Raw genomic sequence first — 23,860 nt, forward strand, 5'->3', positions numbered from 1 at the left:
CCATTTTGAACGATATTAAGTTAATATCAAATATGAAAAAATATTTTATTACATATCCCTTTTTTATTTATTAACTTAAATAATTATAAAGAGGTCACATTCATAACATTTATACCTGAATATACATTTTAGGGTTATAATTAGGTCTCAAGAAAAAAAAAAGTTAATACAATTATGATAATTGAGGAATACAGTCTGTCCCAGCGAATCCTGATTGAAACTCTGTAAAAATTTTATTTACTTACTAAATAATTTAACGCTTGTTGGCCGTAATATCAGCTGGTAGAGCAATAAAAACACACAATTCTTTTGAAGCAATTTCTTCATCAGATCAAGGACAACTAAGATGGAGGCCAAAAGAAAGCGTGTGTCTGAGCTTCTTGACGCGGAAATGAGTTATTACCAGTGATGAAAATCCTCTGTATAATGGACATGTTTTTAAAAAAATCCACATGTTAACCCTGACAATTAGAGGAGATCAAGTGTCACAAAAGAGGATGGAGAGAAGGGAATAAACAAGGATATTGGTATAAATTACTCCGATGTCGATACCCAGTTCTACTCTGAGTCCAACCCGGCTTACAATAATAACTCTGCAACACATTAATGGTTACGCTCCTCCGTCTTTTATGAGCACACATGAATGTTCAATCATGTTTTAAATATGATTGAATCTATTTAGGAAAGGATATCATCCACTACACTGGAATTAAGTAATAATGGCTGCTGTGATGGAAAAGAAAATTCATTCTTCCGATTACCAATTCCAAAAAAACAGACCAGCAAAAATATTCAAAGGAACTATAATTTTTTAATTGATCTTCTTTTTTTAAATATGATATGGGAATTCTTTTCATGAATGCTATATATTATTTTCTTTTCTTTTTTCAATTGGATTTATTAATAAGTGAAATTATGGACATTTATGTATAACAGCAGCATTTTAAGAGACATTAAGACTGTACATCACTAGTTATAAGGATATCTCTTGCATCGTCACCTGCTTCAAGTGTATATATACCAAGATTAAATTGCTAAAGGACGAAAACTAGAGCCTTGAAAGGAAGCCTGGAAGCAATAAGGCCAAATAAACTCAAGAGTGGTGTGAATACAACTTGACGAATTTCTGGCCTAGGTCAATACGGCTTCTGTCCTCAAGAGATTGCAATACTCTTGACTATGTGATCTATGGTGCCATCGAGTGGAAGCCTTATATCACTTCTTATGTTAATATGGATGCCCTAAAGGCTGCCGTACAGAGGGAGTGGGCTAACATGTCCGAGGAATACGTAAAAAGATCAGCAATACTATCATTTCAAAGACTATTTATTGAAACCATTTTGAACGATATTAAGTGAATATCAAGTATGGAAAAATATATCATTTATCTAGATAATTACAAACATTTAATACTAGAACTCAATATATCACTCATCTTGGAGTTCATCATTGATACCACACATTTAAAAATAATAAAAATTCGGAATAAAACTATAATACAAATAAATCACCATACATATTGAATCTGTCTCAGCCTTTATCTTGTGGAAAGTCAACAATTTGTAGCCCAGAATCTTGATTATATTTTATTTGAAAGCCAGTTTTATCCACGGTTTTTAAAGCATCCTCTGCTCTATCCCGATACCCAATGTCTATATACTTGATAGGATAAGTTAATTGATTGCCACTATCCCAAGTCGTCAAACTCTGCAATGAATTAATTAGATTACCGTATGAATGAGATATATGTATCGTTGTTCTATATTCAGTATCCCACAAAAACCTCTATTTTTCTCTTATTTGATCTCAGCCGCACAAATATTTTTCTCAATTCTCTTAAATTGATTTTAAAAAGAATTTTCGAATTGAAAATCAACCCTCTAAAGCAAAGTTTATCTGTATGTATAAATGACTGTTTAAATGAAAACAGTCATTTTTATTTAAGAAATACAAATCTAGCCATATTAATGAAATTTCAGAGGCATATTAAATCAAAGTTAGAAACTGCGTTATGAGGTGACTGTACATGTATGTATCCCTGTACATTGAACGACGTTAGAAAAGGATTTTTAATTATTTTTTTAAACTGGCCATTTTATACATTTTTCTTCAGTGTATACAATATACATTGATTTAAAATTACCCCGTCTGGTGCACCCACTCAAGAGCGGTGCCTGGAGCAAATACCTCCAATAATTGGCCCTGCTTAGGACACCCTAATGTATTTAGTAGAGTAATATCATTGTTTAACTACCTGTAGCTCAGGATTATAGCCTAACATAGTTGTAAAACTAAATGGGTTTGTGAATGGGAGCTCAATATCCAATAACTTGTTTTTATACAGGTCCAAGGCAAACCTGGAGATTTAATATATTAAGATTAATAAAAATATTTGAATTAATAGTATATGATGACGCGCACACACCTGATTCGTGTATCCTTTGTGTCAACATGATCTACTGCATAAAGGACACCACAAACAATGAACATATCAGCAACTTGATGATGGTTCAAACTTATATTCCACATATATTGAATTTCCATTGATGTACCTTCTATTTTTGCTACAACCGTATTGTTATCCACTGCTAAACCAAAAATTGCCCAAAGCCCATTTTCATCTGTATGTAAATCCAAATAATTGTCTTTTTGTTGGGATGAATAAAGTGAATCTAAAGAGGATGAACATAAATATGAATAGTCTACTCCAGGATCGGGAATTGGAGTTCCCTTCAAATAATTGAATTACTCACAGACCCTCACTATGCTATAGAATTTTCGCCCACTCTTTAGTACCACATTTATTATTGTTATTTAAGCGATAGAACTAAAAATATGATGGGTCTTTGTGGAGGCCAAAAACATGCAGTAACATTTAATTACGGTTTTATAACCATTATTTTTTATTACCAGGGGCGTCAGCAGGGAGTGAATGCATTTCCCCCTGCCCACACACATGAATTTAGGAATTTTTATTAATTAATAGATGTTGTTTTGGTCAGGATGAAAAAATTATACACCAAAATAGGGGTAAATGTTTTTTTAGATCCATTTTCTTAAAAAATTGGCATTCGGCCGAATTATGCAACAAGGAAAAAAAATTAATATCTGATATTTAATTTTTTGTCAAAAACTATAGGTTTTTGAAATTTGTTTCCAAAAAAATTAGTTTTTGGTGAATTACTCTGGTTTTTTTATCTTTTTTTTTTTTAAATTTAACATATAAAAAAACTTTATCCAAAAAATTTAATTTTTTATGAATAGCTTTGGATTTTTGACATTTTTTTTTGGAAAAAAAAAATTATATATATTTTATATTGAGGATGCCCCCCCCCCAACCCCCATTACAAGGTTTTAATTCGCAACCAAACGAGAGGAGAAACATCAATAAACACGTTTTTTTTATTCATTGTCTCTAAGTGTAAAAATGTCGGGGCAACAACGAAAAGGCAATGCGTGTGCAATCTTTTCACACCGGTGTCAGTGCAAAGAGTGCCTAGAAAAGGTAAATTATTTGTGAAGTTATCTTGAACACTGTTTTTAAGACTAAAACGACATTTACTATACCCATTTGGGATTCAATTAAATATTGTGCGAAACTTCTTGATTGTATTTGTCAATAAGTTTATTCGACCAAAATATATTTTTGCTGATGGCCTTTTCAAGTTTTTTATTATATTTTGGATTTTGCTGTTATAAATGTTGTTATCTTTTACGGAGAAGAGACTGATAACACACACATTGTTTTCAATTTTAGGAACAACTAACACTTACAAATGTTAAAAAATAAATCGGTATAACTTTGGATACTTACCGTCGTTCTTGCGTTAAAACTTGTCTAATCATATAAAAGTCAAGTAAAATGAAGAATCATACATACAAGATAATATTTTTGATAGATCTTGATCTGAACATAAAGAAAGTACATAGATCTTATAAACTTTTGGTCAATTGGTTGAGAATATTTTTAAACCTGCATTTGTTATTGTTATTTAAGTCGTAGAACACAAAAATTGTCATTATGAGCTTCTAAGTCAAGGTTTAGTCAAGGGTTTTTCAACCTTTCATCATTTGGAATTTTTAGCGTCAAAAATTATCCATACCCTAATATAATATATTTTTACAAATAACTCATGTTTTAGTTTTATTACACATATGTATAATACACAGCGGTCAAGCAGAGCAGTCTGAAATTTAGCAAGTAGACGTATAAAATGACCTAGCATATTCCTATAATATTTTTTGGGCCTTAGAAGTCAAACAGAGCCTGCTTTAGACCGAAATAAAACCTTCTTTCCCTTCTCTCTTTATATATATGTCTCCGTCTCTCTCCCTACAGCACCAACTATTCCCCCCTGTACTTGGGCACATAAAGGTGAAGCTTTTGATGCACAACAAAGGACCAACTAAAGGACGCCATCATCACTGCTTGAGCCTACCTAGAGCCGAGCTTTGTAAAGAATTGCTCTGCAAAGTTCTGCACCAGGCTGAAACTGGTCATTAAGACAAAAGGATACTATATTGATACAATATATTAGTATTGTGATTAAATTTATGAGTTTAGTTTTCAAAATTTCGCGATTTTTTGAAAATATGTATAACAATTTTTGTAAATTTCAAAAAGTGTTGCATTTTAGACAGAGGAGGAGCCTGTATTAATTTAATTACTTTTAAGTTAATGGAATAATAATTCCGTACCACCCTGTAAGTTATATACATACCCAAAAGATTTAGACCAGATGCTAAAACCACACGATTTTTGGGTAACCTAAGCTTTGTGGAGTGAAGGGTTCTCAAATTGTACTTGATGATACTTTCAGTTGAATAATGCAAATAATAAAAGCTCCCATTGTAAATCACGTGATCATTTCCCTGAAAAGTATTTTATATAAGTTAATTAGTCATAGAAAATTTGTATACATATAACATATGGTCTGAAAAGTCCCAGGCTTAACAAAGAAAACATGTTTTTTTCTGTTCAAAATTGGCTTTTTTAAATTATCATTTTTTATTATTATGATTCACTTTATGGAGCGGAGTCTCCATAACACTTTTCAAGATATTGCCTAGGTCGAACGTTAATTTTCCACATCAAGAATCAGTAATTAAAATAAAGGAACGAAACTTTTTTGATAAATTAGTTTTGACATAACAAAAGCAGGTTCACATTTAGCAGCACAATAACTCACAAACACAAGAACAGATTTTCTTAAAATTTTGAAAGCTGTCTTTTGAAGGTTGATACTTCTGAAAATGAGGTGAATTTTAAAAAATAGCGCCATCTATGTGTAAAGCACCGCACTTTTCTGCCCATATGTTAGTTTTCAACTGGCAATAGGTAAATGCAGCTCTTGTATCGATTATTGGTTGCTGTGCCGCAGCTACAAAGAAATTTACCGTAAATGGAAGAGGAAGAGTGTAATTTCGTGTTGATTTGTGCTCCCTATAAGCCGTTTTGTTATTAAACTCATAAAGCGTTTGATTATACAACACACTTCCACTTGTGGCCCATATCTTACCCTCAGTATCTGCTCTTACGACAGCATCCATCATCCAAGATCCATATAAATCATTTGTATATCGATGAAATACAGGCTTACCGATTGTCTCTAAAATACAGTCTTGAGTTCTATTTGTGAGCCCCGGGAGAGAAGTGTCATAAGGTAGAATGTTAAGGCCGTACATTTTAGCAGATCCTTCACATCGGAGTCCAGGATAAGATGTACATTCTGGACATTTGTCCGTTTTCGGGCATAAATCTTCGAGTCCCACAAAGTCGGGCGGTTCCTCTCCGATTACAATTGGTCTAAAGCCACCAATGATGGGTGGAGGAAGAGCAGAATTTGGATCCCTTTCTGCAATATACGTATAATCATACATTATTTCAAATGGAAGGCATTAATTGATTAAATCAGCTTACGCACCAAATATTGTTATTGCTCCCTTCGTAACTCCTTTCTCATTTTTACTAATGCAATAATAAGAACCAAAGTCCTCAGGTTTATTAAGAGTCACATTCAATCGAACAACCGTAACATATTTATCCCTATCAATGCTATGTAAATTATATTTTCTAAACTTTCTTTCAATTATTTTTCCATCATGGCGCTCCCAATAATTGACAGGGCTTGGGAATGCTTCTATTGTGCATTCGAGAACCGTAAAGGACCCATTATATCCACCAATCATTTGTTGATGAATCCGAATAAGAGGGGGGACTTGTTGAATCAAATAATTAGAGGTCCTTATCTGCATTAGGCTCTAGGAGATTTTGCCGCGAATATTTTGTCCCTTGTAACCTTGCCACCTACATTTTTGCTCCTGTTAATTTCCCCCGAGGAGATTTTGCCGCCTTTTCCTGTTTCTATATTATAGGTTTGAGCTTTACTGTCGTATCTCAATCAGATTAGTTATATGTATAGTTTGGAAAGGAAGAATAAAGGAACAAAATATATACATATATGATTGACTAATAATTTATCAACCGTTGATTTATGAATTTTATAGTCAGGCCTGTTCTTCTTTGCTTTTGAATTGTATAAATTCAGTCGATCCATCACTTTATGGGATTTCAAATATTATCCCAAATTGGAAGAGTTGCTTAAAATATCACGTGATTTTGATATAAAATTACAACCATGACAAATATTATAGTTTTACAATTGTACAAAATTCATATGATTTGACCAACAGGAATTTATCAGCAGAAATCTTCTTCTCCTAATTATATGACTCATATGAGGAAGATACAACAGTAAAGTTCGAACCAATAATATCAAAACATAAAAAGGCGGCTAATATGGCATGTGGCAAAATCTTATCGAGGCAAAATTAACAGCGGAAAAAATGTAGGCGGCAGAATTACCTACGGCAAAAATGTTCGTGGTAAAATTACCGGTCGCGCTGTAATATTAACTTGTCAAATATAAAATACTTACAATAAACATTTATATGAAACACTTTTCTATCAACAGGAGGAATTCCATTATTTGCTTCACAGATATAATCCCCCCATATGTTTCCGATTGATGTGAGTGATGTTCAGAACTGGTCCCACTGTATTACTCACTGAAATATAAGAAGAAAAGTTTTTAATGATCAAAACAAAATGGCAATTCAAAAACCTCTCCATGCTCCTATTGGAATAGCTTTTTTTGTCCAATCTATTCCATGTAATTCGGGGCTGAGGTATCCCTGATGAAGCACATGTCAGTTTTAAGTTATCCCCTTCTTGTACTATTATGGATTTTGAATGAGCCTTATCTTCAAATCCAGATATAGAGGGAGGAATAATAACTTCAGATGGTGTTGAGTTCTTCACCTTGTACACGCATATTCCGGGCTCTCCAGGATCACCATCATTACCATTTTGTCCAGATCTTCCTCGTGGACCTGTTATTCCTCTTTCTCCTCGAGACCCCATAGGTCCCCTTGATCCGATCTCTCCCTTTACTCCATTTTTTCCATCTATACCAGGATGCCCAGGAATACCTGGGGTTCCTGGTGTTCCATCTACACCAGGTAAGCCATCTAATCCGCTCCTACCAGGAATACCATCTAATCCTGGTTCACCGGGTAATCCATCTCGTCCATCCAATCCTGGGAGGCCAGCAGCCCCATTTTCTCCTTTTGGGCCTCTTGGTCCAGGTGGACCAATTGCTCCTCTATGACCTCTGGACCCCTTTGATCCTGGTCTACCTGCACGTCCTCTTTTTCCCTTTTCACCAATAACTCCTGGGTTACCTACTTCTCCCTTCTTACCCTCCCGTCCTGGAGGGCAATATTCTTTTGTGGCAGCGCAAAAGTCCTGAATAGCCTCAAGCTAGATTTAAAAATTAAATAAATATTATAATAATAAAATTATGATAATCCCATCCATTGAGAGAAAATAATCAAAATAACCATATAAAAATCCATACTAATAAGAGGATGATCATTGGAAATGTACTTTTTTCAGAGGCCATAAAATAGCTCGATTCTTTTTATAGATAGCAAATACATAGCTTTTGAAATAATTACTGTAATTAACACATACAATTAAAGGACTGTTCAATCGTGAAGAAACAAACTCGAGGACGGTCAGATATTTCAGCCTGTATCTATCTTTGCCATTAGAATAATTTATATACTTTAAATGATTAATGTTTTGTACAAGTTGATACAAATAAGGCTAGTTATTTGAGGTTTAAAACAAAATTTCAAATTATGATAGAGTGTTAACATATCTATAATTTTCAAAAGAACTACTTTCGACGGCAATGTTATTTCGTAAAATTGCTATTGATTGGTTTTACCTGGAATGTCATTTGTATACCTATATTGATAAAGCAAAGTATGTCTGTATGAATGTACCTATTTTGCAAGTAAGTAATTCTTGAGTGTAGATACTTGATCTAAGAAATAACAACACAATCATGCGTGCACGTTATGTTAAAAAAAGAGGATATTTGTACAGAATTGTATAAAAACATTATGTAAAAATAACTTATAAAAGAAAAGAAGAGGGGAAGAACTTTATATATAGAAAAAAATGAGTGTAATTTTAGAGGAGCTTTAGTTTATTTAAAAAAAGTGAAAATGTTAAAGTGTCATGATTATTCTTTTATTCTTGTTCGTATAATAAGTAATAACCAAAATTTAAATATCTAAGTTTCAAATCAAATACATAAAGGACATCCCCCCCATTAAAAATTATACACTTCTATTTTATAAATATATAGGCATATTATGAAGGAACTCATCAAAAGCAACAAAAATTCTTGTTTACCTAAATATATAGGTTCTTATAATTTGTTATCATGATACAAAAAAACGCAATATCAGGAGAATAAACTATACATATTATACGTGGAGTCAAAATAATTACAATATTAAATGTAACTGATTCAAAGTGAGTGTCAAATTGTATTGATATACTATATACTTTAATATTTTCTTAGGATTTCTGTGTTGATTTTTGGGATTCTTGGGGAGGAATGTAGTTAAATTATAAAGTACTGAGTGGGATCTCTGCATGCCATGATATATTACACTATAATACTTAAAAATCTCAGATATTATTGTAAAGAACAAAACTGTTTGTTAGAAACTTAAGCAACCCCAATCCATATCTCGGCCTAATTTACAAAGAATATCTGTATGTACACATCAAATAAATCAGCAAAAACTAGGTCAAGTCATTCTTGATTCAATCACATATGCACGACTATCAATAATATTACGTATATTGGCCTTCTTATAACTCTATGTACATTCGTTTCTTTTTTTTAAAACTAGGATCTATTAAAATAACACACTCAGTTAGTGATAATATTAATTTGAAACTAATATTATGCATATTTGTTATAATATTTTGTTTACGATAACAAAAAAATAAACAAATCAATCCTAAAAATTCATATCTTAAGTAGTTGATGCTTTAAGATTTTAAACTTATGAACCCAGCCTTACATCACTAATACAAAAATACTCCATGCAATTTGTTGTCAGCTATCGATTCCCACGTCTGACTTTTACGTCTTGATACATTTGTTTTGTACTATGTAGTTGTTGACTGTAAGCAATACTCAATTCTCCATCTTCCTGCGCCCCTCCCACCCCCGATCCTCCCTTGGCGGCTCTCACTTTGAATACCATTGTCTTAAGCAACCTTAGTTTTTTGGGACCCACCTGAACCTAGGGCACTAATATCTGCGAAATAAGGTAGCTGTGGCCCTGTTTGTATCTAATATCATTTCCTGGATCCAAATTTTCAAGCGACGCACCCTTTTTAAGTGCCAGGTTACCAAAACTGAGACTGTATAAAAAAGAACCCGGACCGAAGACCTTAACCTAGACAAAAACTTTATACATAAATTTTATATAAAATAAGTTGGTTATTTTGCGTTGAATATCGACTACAATAATATTCCTTGAAAAAAAAAGTTAAACTAGTGTAACTAAAATATTGTCATGCAGTAGCTTATTTGATTAAAAATGGTTTTATATATATATTAAAACAAAATATACCAAAAATCAATCAAAATCGAGATATTTTAAATGCAATTTAAAAAAAATTAAAATATATATTTGGTATAATTAACATATTTCGCTAACTACCAGAAGATTTCGAGCCTTTTATCTATTTCTTTTTGGAGGAGAGGTTGCGGGATACAATAATGGTAAATTTTTATGTTTCTACTTATTTTCCTCTTATCAGTGATCTGAGTATTGATTCGTTGAATTCGAATGATTTCTTGTTTTTCGTTAGTTGGAAATAATTGGAAACATACCACCGACTAATTTGTACAGTTTTTTTTTTTTCTTTTTGGAGGAGGGGTAGCAACTGGCTATACGTCCTTCATACAAAAAGATACAATGTATTTTATTGTGAAATGTCGATGTTTCTTCTACTGTTCTCCTAAATGTTGATTGGTAGAATTATAATTTTAACCTGCTAAAAAATCCCATGCAATAATAAATACATAGGTGTGAAGAATTGGCTAAATACCAAGTGGTTTTCGGCATTTTTATGGTTTTTTTAGTTTTAAACTCTACAAAAAAGCTTACAGAATAAATCTTGGCTAAGTTCCGATTATTTAATTTTACGGTTTTGAAATGATACTATCAAAAATCAACTAAATAGCTGATTAAGGTTAAATTTTACGAGTACCTTGTCTGCCAGGCATTATTTAAACAAAATTACTATCAATAATATGTTTTTATTGTATTGTCCTAAGAAACCTTTAAAAAAAACGAAAATAGTAAAATATTTTCTCCCATTTTACAGATTTTAGTACTAAAAAAGTATTTGTACAACGCAGATTTAGTATAAGGAGGATTTCCTTGCTCCCCATAACTACGATAAGCGAGGACTCCCTGTATCTGCTGATAATTGTATATAATTATTTTCTTTATGTGTTGTAAGCCTATCATTGATGAACATTTTTTTTTTTTTCAAATTTCGTTATTAAAACTATAAGATACTACCAGTTCGAACATGTTTTACCATTCCTTTCTAATATATTATTGAGCTACAGTTTACTATATGACAAAAGGCGAAGGATTTCTGAACGAGTTGAAAACGTCCAAATTAGTAGTCAACTCTTAACGTTTTAGATAAACAAAGTTTGAAGATATAATTGATCAAAAGTAATGAATAATTATTGGATGTACAAAATTCCAGGATTCCAACTTTTTGATACAATTCCTACTAGCATAACGTGAATAAATACCAAGAAGGGGAATCACTCCTCGTCTGTATATAATAGCTCCTTAATATCTATAGCTGTATAATATCAATTAGGTAGTTTGATTGAACTTATTATGAACATCAATAAAAATAATTGTAGCTTATAAGCCTTTGCTAATAGTAGGGATGTTGATGTTACATTCATTGCATCACAATACCTTTCCTCTTTGAAGAAACAGGCGAGGGGAGGACCAAAATCAGTTGACAGTTAATACGTTCTCCACACTATGTAATATTTATTCAATAATTTTTGGGTAGTGCTATCAGGTAAAAGGAGCTAATTCTAATTCAACACCACGTTGTTACCTTTATTGTATCAGCAACCTTTCTTCCAAAAGGAAGCAAATGAGAAAAGGCCAAAATTAGCTGGTAATTAGCCAATTCTGGGCCAATTCCTCCCAAGTATGGAATTATTTTCTAATAATTCGTGGGGATTGTTCACAGACTACAAATAGCTCATTATAATTCAACCACTCAACGTTCAGAACACTGATTCCGAGAAAAGAAGCTGAAATATCGACACTTGGCAAGAAAATATATTCTATATCTTTGTTAGTAAGGTAAGACCGTGTTCTAAATCTTATAAATATTAGTTCACGAATTGGACGCAAAAGCTGATTTATTGAATATGAAAAAAGGGAAAACTCTTTACTTAATAAATATGAAGACGTTTTTAGTTATATTGCATAAAATCTTTTTGATAGACATTTTTTAACTTATAAAAAGTGTTTTTATAGTTTTATCTAAAATTGTCCTATGGAATAATTAAAAAACAGAAATAAGTTAGGAAAGGTTGATGATTTGCGTATAGCACGCATCCTTTTTTTTTATATTATTATACATAGAGGGAAGATCCTAATAATTTTATGTTGTTCTCCCTCTTTAATCCACAGGGTATATTGGGGAGAAAAAACACTTTTATAATATTTTTATTAGTTAGAATAATGTCTAATTAGAATAATTAATAAATACAAAAATAATGAGTATTGCTGTATTTAAATCCTAATTGACGTAATAAATAACTTTTGTTTACTTTCAAAACTTGAATTTGATGTGCTACCTACAGATGACATCTCTGGGGCGATGAAATTTTTTATTTCTTATCATATGACAACTGTTCCGAACTAGCTGTAATCGAAATTCGAAAAAAAGTTTGAAAATAAACCACCCTAACTATCATACCTACTTATTTATTTAAACAATAATCAACAAAATAGATCCTTTTTTTTTACCGGTATCCGAGAGTAGGATGTTAGCCAAACCCAGGGGTTATTAGGATCCTCATTCTCCATTTTCATCTCTTCACGAAGTTTTGGATGAATAAACTCAACATTTCTCTCTGAATCATACATTTTCCCTTCAGGTCCCTGATAATCCGGCACTCCTCCAGGACCCCCATTTTCATCTCTTTTGTACCTTTCCTGTATGGCAAAAGTATCTTGTCTTTGTAGAGAGATTGAAATGGAGTAGGCAGAGAGGAAGAGTGATAAAAATAATAGACTATAGACGCATTTTATATGAAGAAGTATCACGTTTTTTCTATTGGAGAGGAATGATTTGACTTTTTTCTTTGGATGAGTAGGCTCGAATCTTTTGACAGTGGATTCATTCATACTGTTGAAGTCATATTTCAATATGTGTTATGTGTACGTCTCCAATCTACGATTGGGTTGACGAAGGAGTCGCTTATTACTATATTTACACGACAATTATGTTAATATACATTCACTCCAACACTGCAAAGCTATTGCCTTGTAACATTCCCTTCCTTTAGCTAACTCACAAACAAATTGAGGATGGAGGAGCAAGGAATAAAAACTGGATAGTGTTGCAGTAGAAGGAAGAAAAAACTCTTAGTGGAAACACATTGGTGTCGACAATTAATAATAAACACTAGCGTATGTTAACGATTAAATGGAAAATACATCACTTCATTCTTATAGATGACAACTTAGATAGAAATCCACGAGTTTTTGAGCATGGCGATTATATTATGGCATCAAACGGAAATATTATACATCATTTATCAAAAAACATCCTTAAATTGAATTATATTTTATCAATACAATCAATTCGTGATGTTATCAATGTATAAGTTATAAGTGACATAAGAGCAGGGGTGTCCTCCATTTTTTTTTTTTTTTTTTTTTTTTTTTTTGGGGGGTCAAAAAAATTCAAAAATCCTTTTCACGAAAAAATTTAAAAAATCCATATTAATTAAATACTCTCCAGCCTGCCCCTGCGGACGCCCCTGAATAAATTCTAAAGACAAGCATATACATCACAGTTTTTGGGAACAAGAAAATCCCTGTTATATGAAATCAACAGTACAATTACAGTTACTTTTTAGTACTAAAACCTGTAAAATGCGAGAAATTATTTTTGATAGTCACTTTTTACTATTTTTCCTTTGTTTTTTTAGTATTGTTAAGTAGAATTTTAAAAAAATATTTCAAATAATATATGCCAGACAAAATACATGTAAAATAATTGTAAAACTAAATTTTAACCTGGTATTTACTTGATTTTTAATCCGGTCGTTTTAATACGGTAAAGTTCCAATAATTGGAACTTTAAAAATATTTATTCAGCAAACTTTTTAATCGCAAGTTTGTATGTTAAGTAATAACCAAAAGTTTTGAGTCTGGTATAAAACCAAATCCTTACAGGACACTCCCCTTTATGCAAAATTATAGACTTCTATTATATTAATATATATGCATAGTATGAACCAACTCATCCTCAACTACAAAAATTATTGTTTTCCTAAATATTTAGTTTCTTACAATTGGTTATCATAATATATTAAAAAACCGCGAGAGGAGTCAGAATAATTCCAAACACAGCATTGTGCAAAATTTGCAGTGTTTGAAAGTGTGGGGACCACCTGTGCATGATTATTTAAATAATCTAAATTATCCCTTCAATTATCATAGATGTACAAAATGTTATGTATTGCGGTTAGTTAATTTTTTGACTCGTGTCATTGTTTGTAGGGAAACATTTTGGTGAATAATTGTTAGTGATGGAACGACGTAGCTCAATGGAGAATGGCTACGGATAAATTATTCTCTTGAACTCGATTACTTAGGTTCGCGTCTCGGTTTTTCCAAAAGAAGGAAGTATACTTAATATTTATGGACATCAAAGATTGTTCCTAGATCAGATGAAGTAAATGTAATACTATAACGTCGTCTTATACTTAATCAGTGCAACTCCATCTGACCAATTATGTACTCAATGTAACTACCCCCGTTGTTGTGGTCATTTAAGGAGTTGTTTTTGCCTTTTATGAGTTTTCTTAACACCTTTTCTTGGAGCTTATCAATCATAACTAATCCTTAAGTGATAAAAAAGTAATACTTTATTTACTATGTAATATCGTAAAACATAATGATCATACCAAAGTCTTTAAGTGAAGAAACTAATGTCAGACAAACTAGTTGCGAACCATCCAATGCTACTACTCCCGTTGTTGTGACCATTTAAGCACTTGATTTTGCAATTTAATGAGTTGTGCATCATGATTCTTGATATTTTTAGCTAAAATAGAATCATATTTTATGATTAGATTTAAAAAAAAAAGTAATACTTACTGTTAGATGGTACAAAATTCAGAGTTCCATTTCGTAATTTGGTGTGGATGACTCTAAACATGCTGAAAATTATCTGAACATCACAATTTACAATGGGGGTATTTCTATAAATGACATCATTACCAACATCCTCCATTAATTTAATGATGGTTTCTCGGGAAGGGAATAATTTACCCGGGTATTTCTCCATAACTTTTTGAACGTAGGATGATCAGCAATGGATAAGGTTATATTACATGCAATGCGCATCTTTGTGAGATCAAAGTTAAACTATGATTTGATGTATTCATCTTTAACTTGATTCTATAGGTGAATATCCATACTCTTGTTATGAGATGAGGATAACTAGTGGTGTGTAATTCTAGACAGGGGACTAAAGGCACATTTATATCGATAAACCCAACAAACCATCTGTTTCTCATCCGGTAAGTATTTTCCAAATTCCTGGGCTCCATTTTCAGAAATCCTGACATAAAGCGACGTTATTTTAGGCATTTTATTCAGTTCTCTATCGACTATCAGCATCTAATATTAAAGTAATATTGAATAATAAAGGCAGGAATGATAACGTTCTTGATAGAAGAAGATGTATATTATTTAATCAATGATGCCATAAGTATTTCTTCCCTTCTCCTCGCACGCTTTTGGTTTCTTACCAAAATTATCAACCTTATATATACGTTATCGGATTGATCATTTGCGTGTACATATATAAGACGGAGAGTAATTCTGAGGATTTGTTGCAGATAAGTTGGCTTGTAAGCGTTCTACTCATTTTTTTTTCTTTCTTTCGTTCAGTCATTATTTATGTTTCGTTCCGTGTTTCAATCATAAGGTAGTACCATATACACTGTGCTACAGCAAATTATCAACTTGCACATTGATAGTGTCAAGGAAGCCTCATTTGAGAGCTGGATTCAACACAATAATTCGATTAATATTAGCATTCAAATGACCTACAACTGACAAAAATTGGTTCATTCATTGTCGAGATCGAGGTCAAAAGGCAAAGTATAGCCGATTGGATTTGAACCCAGCGCAGCAACAAGACAAGAGAAAATGGACCGTAGGCTAGTCATATAATAAATAACTAGGGTTGTGGGAATCGTGTTTTGCGCAAGCGCGCCCGCAAATACAACTTCAACTATTTGGTTCCTCTGTTTTCTTTCGGACATAAACAAACCTTTATTCATAAATATAGTTGATAATATTGTAGAGAAAAACGCGTGCAAGGAGGAGGGGGGAAAAAATACATATGGTATCATTGTTTAAAATACTGATGTGATTATCATCTGCCTGCTTTATTATGATTTTTGAGGGTGTAACGAATGTATTTATTAGCAAAATGTTTAATGAAGATATACTACGTATAATTGACTTCGACGTTTTTTATCCGTTACAGTAGATTTGAAAACGTCACACTCCATGAAATTGTAATTCATTATGAACCTTATTCTCAGAATAATAACTAATGAAACGACAAAGTAGAGTATTTGAAATATATTTGAAGCTCAAAGTTTAAAAAAGAAGGCTTAAATGAAATATAATCTACATACTAATAAATACACCATTAAACATTTATGTTAAATATACAAAATTAAACAATTAAAATCATATAACTATTAATAATAATAAATTATAAATACAGAATATTGAAATAATAGATTGATCCAGATAATTTTTCTTGTTCTAACATCGGAATTCAGTTAAATATGTCATAACTTTAGGTTGCAATACACAAGCGAGACGTGGAGTTTAATCAAAAAGATAATCACCCCTCTTCTTCATGTGGAAGTTGCTATATACAATTGTGCACAGGATAGATATATCTCTACCGATGAGATCTAACTAATTATTAATAATAAAGTAAATGTCAAAATCATAAAATTAGACAATAAATATATTAATAAAAAAATGTTAGAAATAAATTCATTGTAAAGATTTAGAGCAAAAGCTAATTATGTAGTAATGTCCAGCGATATTACTCCCTATTAAGAGCATCAAAAAAGATTTTTCCTCGTTATTTAGGTATGCTTATATAACAACATACTATTATCATGAAGGATATACACAATTGTTAATTATAATGCAACACCCAATATAACTATCCTCGTTGTTGTGCCCATTTAAACAGTTGTTTTTGCCTTTTATGAGTTTTCTGAACACCATTTCTTGGAGCCCATCAACCATAGCTAAGCCTTAAGTGATAAAAAAGTAACATTTATTGACTATGTAATATTGGAAAACCTAATGATCATACCCAAGTCTTAAAGCGAAGTAAGTAGTCTCAGACCAACTAGTTGCAAACCATCCAAAGCTACTACCCCCGTTGTTGTGACCATTTAAGCAGTTGTTTTTGCCCTTTACTGAGTTGTGTATCATAATTCTTGATATGTTTAGCTAAAATAGAATCATATTTTATGGTTAGATTTGAAAAAAAATTGAATACTTACTGTGAGATAGTACAAAATTCAGAGTTCCATTTCGAAATTCGTAAATACTTTTTACTGATAACTTGATCGTCATTTGGTGTGGATGACTCAAAACATTTTTATATGTATTTCTATAAATGACATCAGTAACAACATCCTCCATTAATTTAATGATGGTTCCTCGGGAAGGGATAGGTCTACCCATGTATTTCTCCACAAATTTTTTGAACGTAGATGATTAGCAATGGATAAGGTTATATTACATGCAATAAGCATCTTTGTGGGATCAGAGTTAAAGTCTGACTTGATGTATTTATCATTAACTTGATTTTTATATAAATATCCATGCTCTTGATATGAGATGAGGATAATGAGTGGCGTGTAATTCTAGACAGGGGACTAAAGGCACATTTATATCGACAAATCCGACAAACCATCTGTTTCTCATCCGGTAAGTATTTTCCAAATTCCTGGGCATCCATTTTCAGAAATCCAGACAGAAGGCGACGTCATTTTGGGGATTTTATTCAGTTCTCTATCGACTATCACCATCTAACATTATATTAATATTGAATAATAAAGGCAGGAATGATAACGTTCATGATTGATAGAAGAAGATGTATATTATTTAATCAATGATGCCATAAGTAATTCTTCTTTTCTCCTCGCACGCTTTTCTATTCTTACCAAAATTATCACCCTTATTCATAAATTATACTTGATGGTCGATTGGTAATTTCGAACATACATACTTATAAGATATCTCAATAATGATTTTTTTTAACATTACAACTTATCTAAAAATTTACTACATATAGAAACTTTCCTTCACAAAAATATAGCTTAACTTGGTACTATTTAATCAAAATAATATTATCGAGAAAATGTCTTAATGTTAGTTATAATTTATTGTATGATACAAAATAGTATTCAATATTAATTGTCATAATATAAAACTTTGGTTACGAATATCAATATACAAGGTGGATATAACAAATCGTAAATAGCATGAGTGTAAATTAAATGCAAACTATAATAATTTTTGCATGAGGCTGTAGATGTTCATTTCTTACATGGGGATGTAAAACCATTTAGATAAAGAAAAATCTGTAACGACAATCTAAGTCTAAGGGAGAAATAATCTTAAGTTTGGTCGAAATACTCATACTTCGCGAGGAAGAAGTTGAGTATCATATTATGCAATGTCACAATGGTAATGTGTGAGTCCCTAGAATAGTATTGTATATTATTAATATATAATTTCCGTATAAATAACTATATATAAATCCGTATCATATTCTGTAAAATTATTTAAGACAAAATATATTGTACGAAAAATATATTATCCACTCAAAAGCGTTCATTGAAACTCTTCGTGTTCAATCTTCCTAAAGTCAACTCCTACTTTAAGTAAATCCTTTCCTTGTTAAGAGTCCTTTAGTGCCCTTAATGCCTATAACGCACGAATCACTACTATGAATAGTTACTATAACAAATATCAATTACATTAATAAGTTTGAATTCGTGATGTACTGCAAATATGGACAATGATACATCTTGAATACTTCAAGCCTCACTCCCAATTTCCTTATTACTCGTAAGACCAAATATAATTAGAAAACATCAAACCCGTCATTACATCGTGCATTCGGTAGGTAGTGCCAAATATATATATATAATCATCTTTAGACCCGATATACAAGTATATAACTTCTTTTTGAAAGAACATTCAAGGATGACACCTAACAAATTGACCGAAGTCCGTAAGTATAGAGAAGCACAATTAAGATGTTTTGATGGTGCAAATAAGATATGTGAAGTATATATTAATGGAGAATAGTAGAAATGGCAAAGAATAATCAAAAAAGTCTAAATGATTTAGTATCAAAGGGTGTTATCGCAAATACAAAGTTATGTGGATTCAATATACATCGAAGAAGTCAAAACTGTAGGAGATCGTGGAACAATAGCTAAGAAAGATTGTGTAGACAGTGTGCTTTCCAATTTCCTCGCAAGAATGGGAAAGTTTGCCTTGCAAAAAGTGTCGAATGCACAAGATGTGGTAAGAGAGGTCACTACGCTAGAGCATGCAGGTGTCTAAAAGAAAACTCTATTTCGATCATCAACTCTATTCAAAAATTTGAACTGAATAAATTACCCATCGATGCATTGAATGCCCATGGAAATTACTTTAAAAATATAATAGCTACATATGACAGTGGTGCAATTGTATCCGTCGCTGGATCAAGAGTTCAAAGTAAATATCGATTCCAACCTAATTAAAAGAGTATCGTTTATAATATCTATTTAACTTAAATTATTTATTTATTTACACATGAGGAAAGAGGGATTGTTGTATAGTATGAATATATAACTTCCCTATAAATAACTTCATAAATATATATTATATTCTGTAAATCTATGCAAGACAAAATATATTGTTAGTTAGAGAAAATCAAAACAATCATTACAGGAAGTGTACTCATAAATTATTAGAGACCACTGACCATAAAGGGTGAATAGATAACTTTGGCACGAAATCTAAAGAATAGAAATGAGGCAATAAAGTAACAAATTATTTAAAAAATATTTACGAGTTAACAATTAAATGATAACAAAACATTCATTCTACTTTGTGATCAACAATAACTTATAAACTGATATTATGACGATATACTTTACATTGTTTGCGTTTGCAATCTGAATATCAATCAAGTCAATAAGGTAAGGTCTCCCACAGAAATGTCCGTCCAAAGGGCCAATCAAAATTGCCGTTATTGATCTCCCTTGATGATCTCTTGTCTCATCTAGTACAACGAAAATGTCCTTTTCTTCCATATTTTTTTTTATTCTATTCAAAACTCATTGACATACTTCCACAACCAAGTTGTTAACGACCCATCGGCATGGATAAGTTTTTCCAGCATATTTTTCAATAAATTTGGAGAAATTGGGATGATCCAGAATATTTAAAGGGATGTTACACGACACAAATAACTTTGCTACGTCCAAATTGAATGATGAACCGTTTAATTATCCTTCGTCTCCTTGAATCTAGTGTTTCTTGAAGACTTTTTAGTTTGTTGATGTAATGGGAGGTTGTGGAGTGGTGGATTAATTGCCATAAAGAACGAGATGGGCACGAGAAACTGGCAAAAACGGTAATATATACTTTTCTTTTACAAATCATAATTCCACACATCAGTACCTCCGTTGTTAGAAACCCATGAAAAAAGGCAACCTTTCTTCGGTGTAATGATAATGCATGTGAGAAAGCAGTAAGGGGAAGTTGCTTGGATAATGATTAGTACAATACTGAGGAAAAGTTGTTTAGAAGATGCAAGGGTACCAACGTGTTTCATTCCTTTTTTTATATAATCTCTTTCAAGCAATCAAATTCGTTCTTTTTCAACGATTCCAACAACCCTAATTATTGCCTATCTTTTTTGTAAACTGATTTAAAAATGTATAACAAAATAAATATACATGAGTTTAAATACAATTATAATATTTTTCCAGCACTAATGCTATTTTAAATGTAGAAGGTTATCTTCTTTATAGGAGTATATAATTTTCTTCGCCCCAAGTTATGTAACAGGCAGCTCATAAAAACAATTGTCTTAATTCAGTAATATCCCGCTCCCGCCTTCTTCTTGCTCTCTTACGAAAGTCAAATCTCATCTCTAATTATGGCATTGAACTTGACCATTGGAAATTATGTAAATCGTGTTATTATTTTTTTTTTTTTTTTTTTTTTTGAATTGTTCAAATGAAGAATGAATTTTCTTTTCTTTAGTAGTTGTCATTACTATTTAACTCTTGAGTAGTGAACTTCCTTTCTTTCTACATTCAATTATATTAATATCCTCTTTATTTCCTCTCTCCCCCCATCTTGAAGTTTGAAATCATTTTGAGCCTTTATATATTATAACATGACTTCGTAATTAACCCTATTCTTTTTCCCTCCTATCCCACAAGTCCTATAAACCTTGACCAAAATCAATACTATACGCGGAACTTCACAAACAAATTGATTACTACGGAAATAAATCTTTATTATACGTTTTTTGTATAAAGACTTGAAGGGATGTTTGCAAGGTGAAAGAGTTATCTACTACAAGAAACAAGTTTATGTATTATGTATATATAAAATATGTATACTACATTCAAACGTACTGTTTGTATGGCCTATTAAAAGCCATAATTGTTGCAAAGACTGCATTTTGATAAGAATAAGTTCCCTGGCTGTAAGAATACGTAAACAATATTATGAAATATATTATATGTATATAGGTCTGCATCTCAGTCATCCAATGTATTGTAATAGTCCTTCACTTCACTTGGAACTAAATGTTTTAAAGCAAGGATGTCAGACATACGGCTCGAGCATCAGATCCGGTCCAACTAGAGGCTTAAATCTGTATTATTAAAATATATGAATAAATTCACTATCATTTTCTTTAAAATCTGTTATTCCTATATTGTCCGCTAGGGACGCAGTATTTTAGTAAATGAAAACAACGGTATTCGGTACTTTTCCCTTAAACTATTTTGACATGGGAGAATTTGCCTTAAAGCCATTTTGCCTCAAGGATATTTTGCTCTAAGATATGCATAAATGAATATTATCATGTTTTTTTCTTCATTTTTCATTGAAATTGATGTTCCCTTTGAATTCTTACATTTCAAAATATATAATGTGTACTATTATAGAATTATTAAATATTTATTTTCTGATGGAATAATGATTTTGCATCATATTGACGAAAAAGAAGATCGCTCAATAAAGGGATCCTTTAATAGGCGTCTTGGATGATGAAGTCACTAAGAAAATTCCAATATTAGAACTTAACACTTTTAAAGGACACTCAGATTAACACATGTTGTTTTCAAAGGAAAATAAAGATCAATTTAAATGTTAAAAACAGTCTCTATCCTTCCTAAATCAATTTTTTATGGAGCGAGGAAAATATGTAAAGTTTCGACTCAATTAAAAACAAAACTAAATAGACGAATAAAATGGAATGACAAAGGAGTGAAGTTTTGAAGCTTCTTTCACGCAGCATGTCCGCGTGGCCATGTTCAAGGAGCTCGCGTGCAGTTGTGCTACCGGTTACTGTGCCAGGCAATTATTCACCACCACCATGGTCTTGGGTGTTCTGCCTAGCACTGGCAAAGTATGGCCTCCCATTTTTGTGGAGAGGAAGGAGTGGCTCAATGCAGATGCGTAAATCGAACTTCTGGATAAGAAAGTGCTAATTTGGCTAGAGATAAGTTCGTGGACATCTTTGCTTTCACTCAAGATGGACTTACGTGTAATTGAGTCACTAAGACCCAGACCTTCCTGAGAGACAATTTTCTGGAACTTTTGGAACCTCAACATGCAGCCGCCCTCCTCTCCAGACGTGAACTTATTTTATAGAGGGTGTGTACTACTCCTCACAAGAGTTTCCAGTCTCTACAAGTTTCCATCAAGAAGGAGCGGGCCAATCTCGAATTTGACTACATATTCTAGCCCTGCAAGGGATTTAGGCCTCGTTTTGAGGTAATTAATAGAACTGAGGTCTCCCATATTGCATAAAAGTTATAAATAATTTTTTGGTTTCTTTTGTTAAATAAATATCCTCGCAAAACCTCTCGTTTAAATTTTACTCTCGAAAATAACTAAATGTGTACCAGTAGATAAGATCGACCCTCTTTATTAGTGTTGAGACCCGACTCTTTTACACCAGACTGTCCAGAGAGCTATCAAAAAAGTGGGCATGAATGGAATTACAAAACACAATAAAGATTGCGTCCACAAAGTGACTAATAGTTTTTAGTAATAACTTAGTATCTTAACAAACACGTTGCATTGTTTTTTGTTTTTTTTCAATAGACCCATGTTCCACGCGTATTTGAATTCATGTCTGCGCATGCCCGGTCCTACTTACTTATGCTAAGGCGCTTTAGAGAGAACGAAACATCATTGATGCTTCAAAGAAAATAAATTTGAACACAACGGTCAAGCGAGAAACTTTAGTGATCACCTTGACGGAAGATAGTAACGAAAGGATTTTTAACAACATTAAAATGAAACAAGGTTTTGTTTATAATGCAGCTCTATTTTTTGGTTCCAAAAGTATTCCAATGTTGATCATCAATTCTATTTTGAGCCGAAGAATAACTGTTATTACCCGCAGGCTAGTGAACAGAAGGCAAAATTGAACGGCGTTCCATGAACGGAGCGCTGAAAGGAACTAAATTTTGTATACACTGAACGCTAGAAAGGAGATTTTAGCGTTCTTTTCCAATAGTTATAACAAAAAATTGAAAAAGACAAAGTTTATATATTTTATTTTATTTTTTGAAATATGATTTTAAGGGCAGATAAAGCAAAGACAAACTTGGAAGACCTATTTCGTGGCAGTGGTACAGGATGGGGGGGTGGAGGTGGTGAGTAGATGCCAAAGTCGAGAGAATTAATATCGAGAGAGGAGGGAAGCCCCAAATCGTGTTTCTATAAATCGGAAAATTTCTTCTTGAGCCATTTGCTACGTGGTCCTGGCCTTGTGAACCCCTGGAAGAGTCCTGCTGGAACACATAGTTTTCCTTTGGGTATT

The 23,860-nt window shown here is 32.2% G+C and overlaps 1 protein-coding gene and 2 long non-coding RNA genes across 3 annotated transcripts; all 3 read right to left on the reverse strand.

Annotated features, from left to right (window-relative positions):
• Positions 1 to 1,308: 1,308 nt before the first annotated feature.
• On the reverse strand, positions 1,309 to 12,989 carry LOC121119077 (uncharacterized). Its single transcript, XM_071888583.1, is given in 11 exon segments — positions 1,309 to 1,707; positions 2,255 to 2,357; positions 2,426 to 2,672; positions 4,722 to 4,872; positions 5,398 to 5,855; positions 5,925 to 6,218; positions 6,939 to 7,011; positions 7,013 to 7,068; positions 7,125 to 7,155; positions 7,157 to 7,822; positions 12,463 to 12,989. Coding segments are annotated over 11 exon segments (2,637 nt in total). The 5' UTR covers positions 12,844 to 12,989; the 3' UTR covers positions 1,309 to 1,530.
• A 3,322-nt stretch (positions 12,990 to 16,311) lies between these two features.
• Positions 16,312 to 18,812, reverse strand: LOC139905440 (uncharacterized). Its single transcript, XR_011780175.1, has 3 exons — positions 17,280 to 18,812; positions 17,087 to 17,226; positions 16,312 to 17,024 (listed from the first exon to the last, which is right to left on the reverse strand). It is a non-coding gene; the product is annotated as an uncharacterized lncRNA (long non-coding RNA).
• An 832-nt stretch (positions 18,813 to 19,644) lies between these two features.
• On the reverse strand, positions 19,645 to 20,076 carry LOC139905441 (uncharacterized). The gene is made up of 2 exons (XR_011780176.1): positions 19,941 to 20,076; positions 19,645 to 19,799 (listed from the first exon to the last, which is right to left on the reverse strand). It is a non-coding gene; the product is annotated as an uncharacterized lncRNA (long non-coding RNA).
• Between the last annotated feature and the right edge of the window lie 3,784 nt (positions 20,077 to 23,860).

The sequence above is a fragment of the Lepeophtheirus salmonis genome, chromosome 5 (genome assembly GCF_016086655.4).
Source record: "Lepeophtheirus salmonis chromosome 5, UVic_Lsal_1.4, whole genome shotgun sequence".
In the NCBI taxonomy this organism is placed as follows: domain Eukaryota; kingdom Metazoa; phylum Arthropoda; class Copepoda; order Siphonostomatoida; family Caligidae; genus Lepeophtheirus; species Lepeophtheirus salmonis.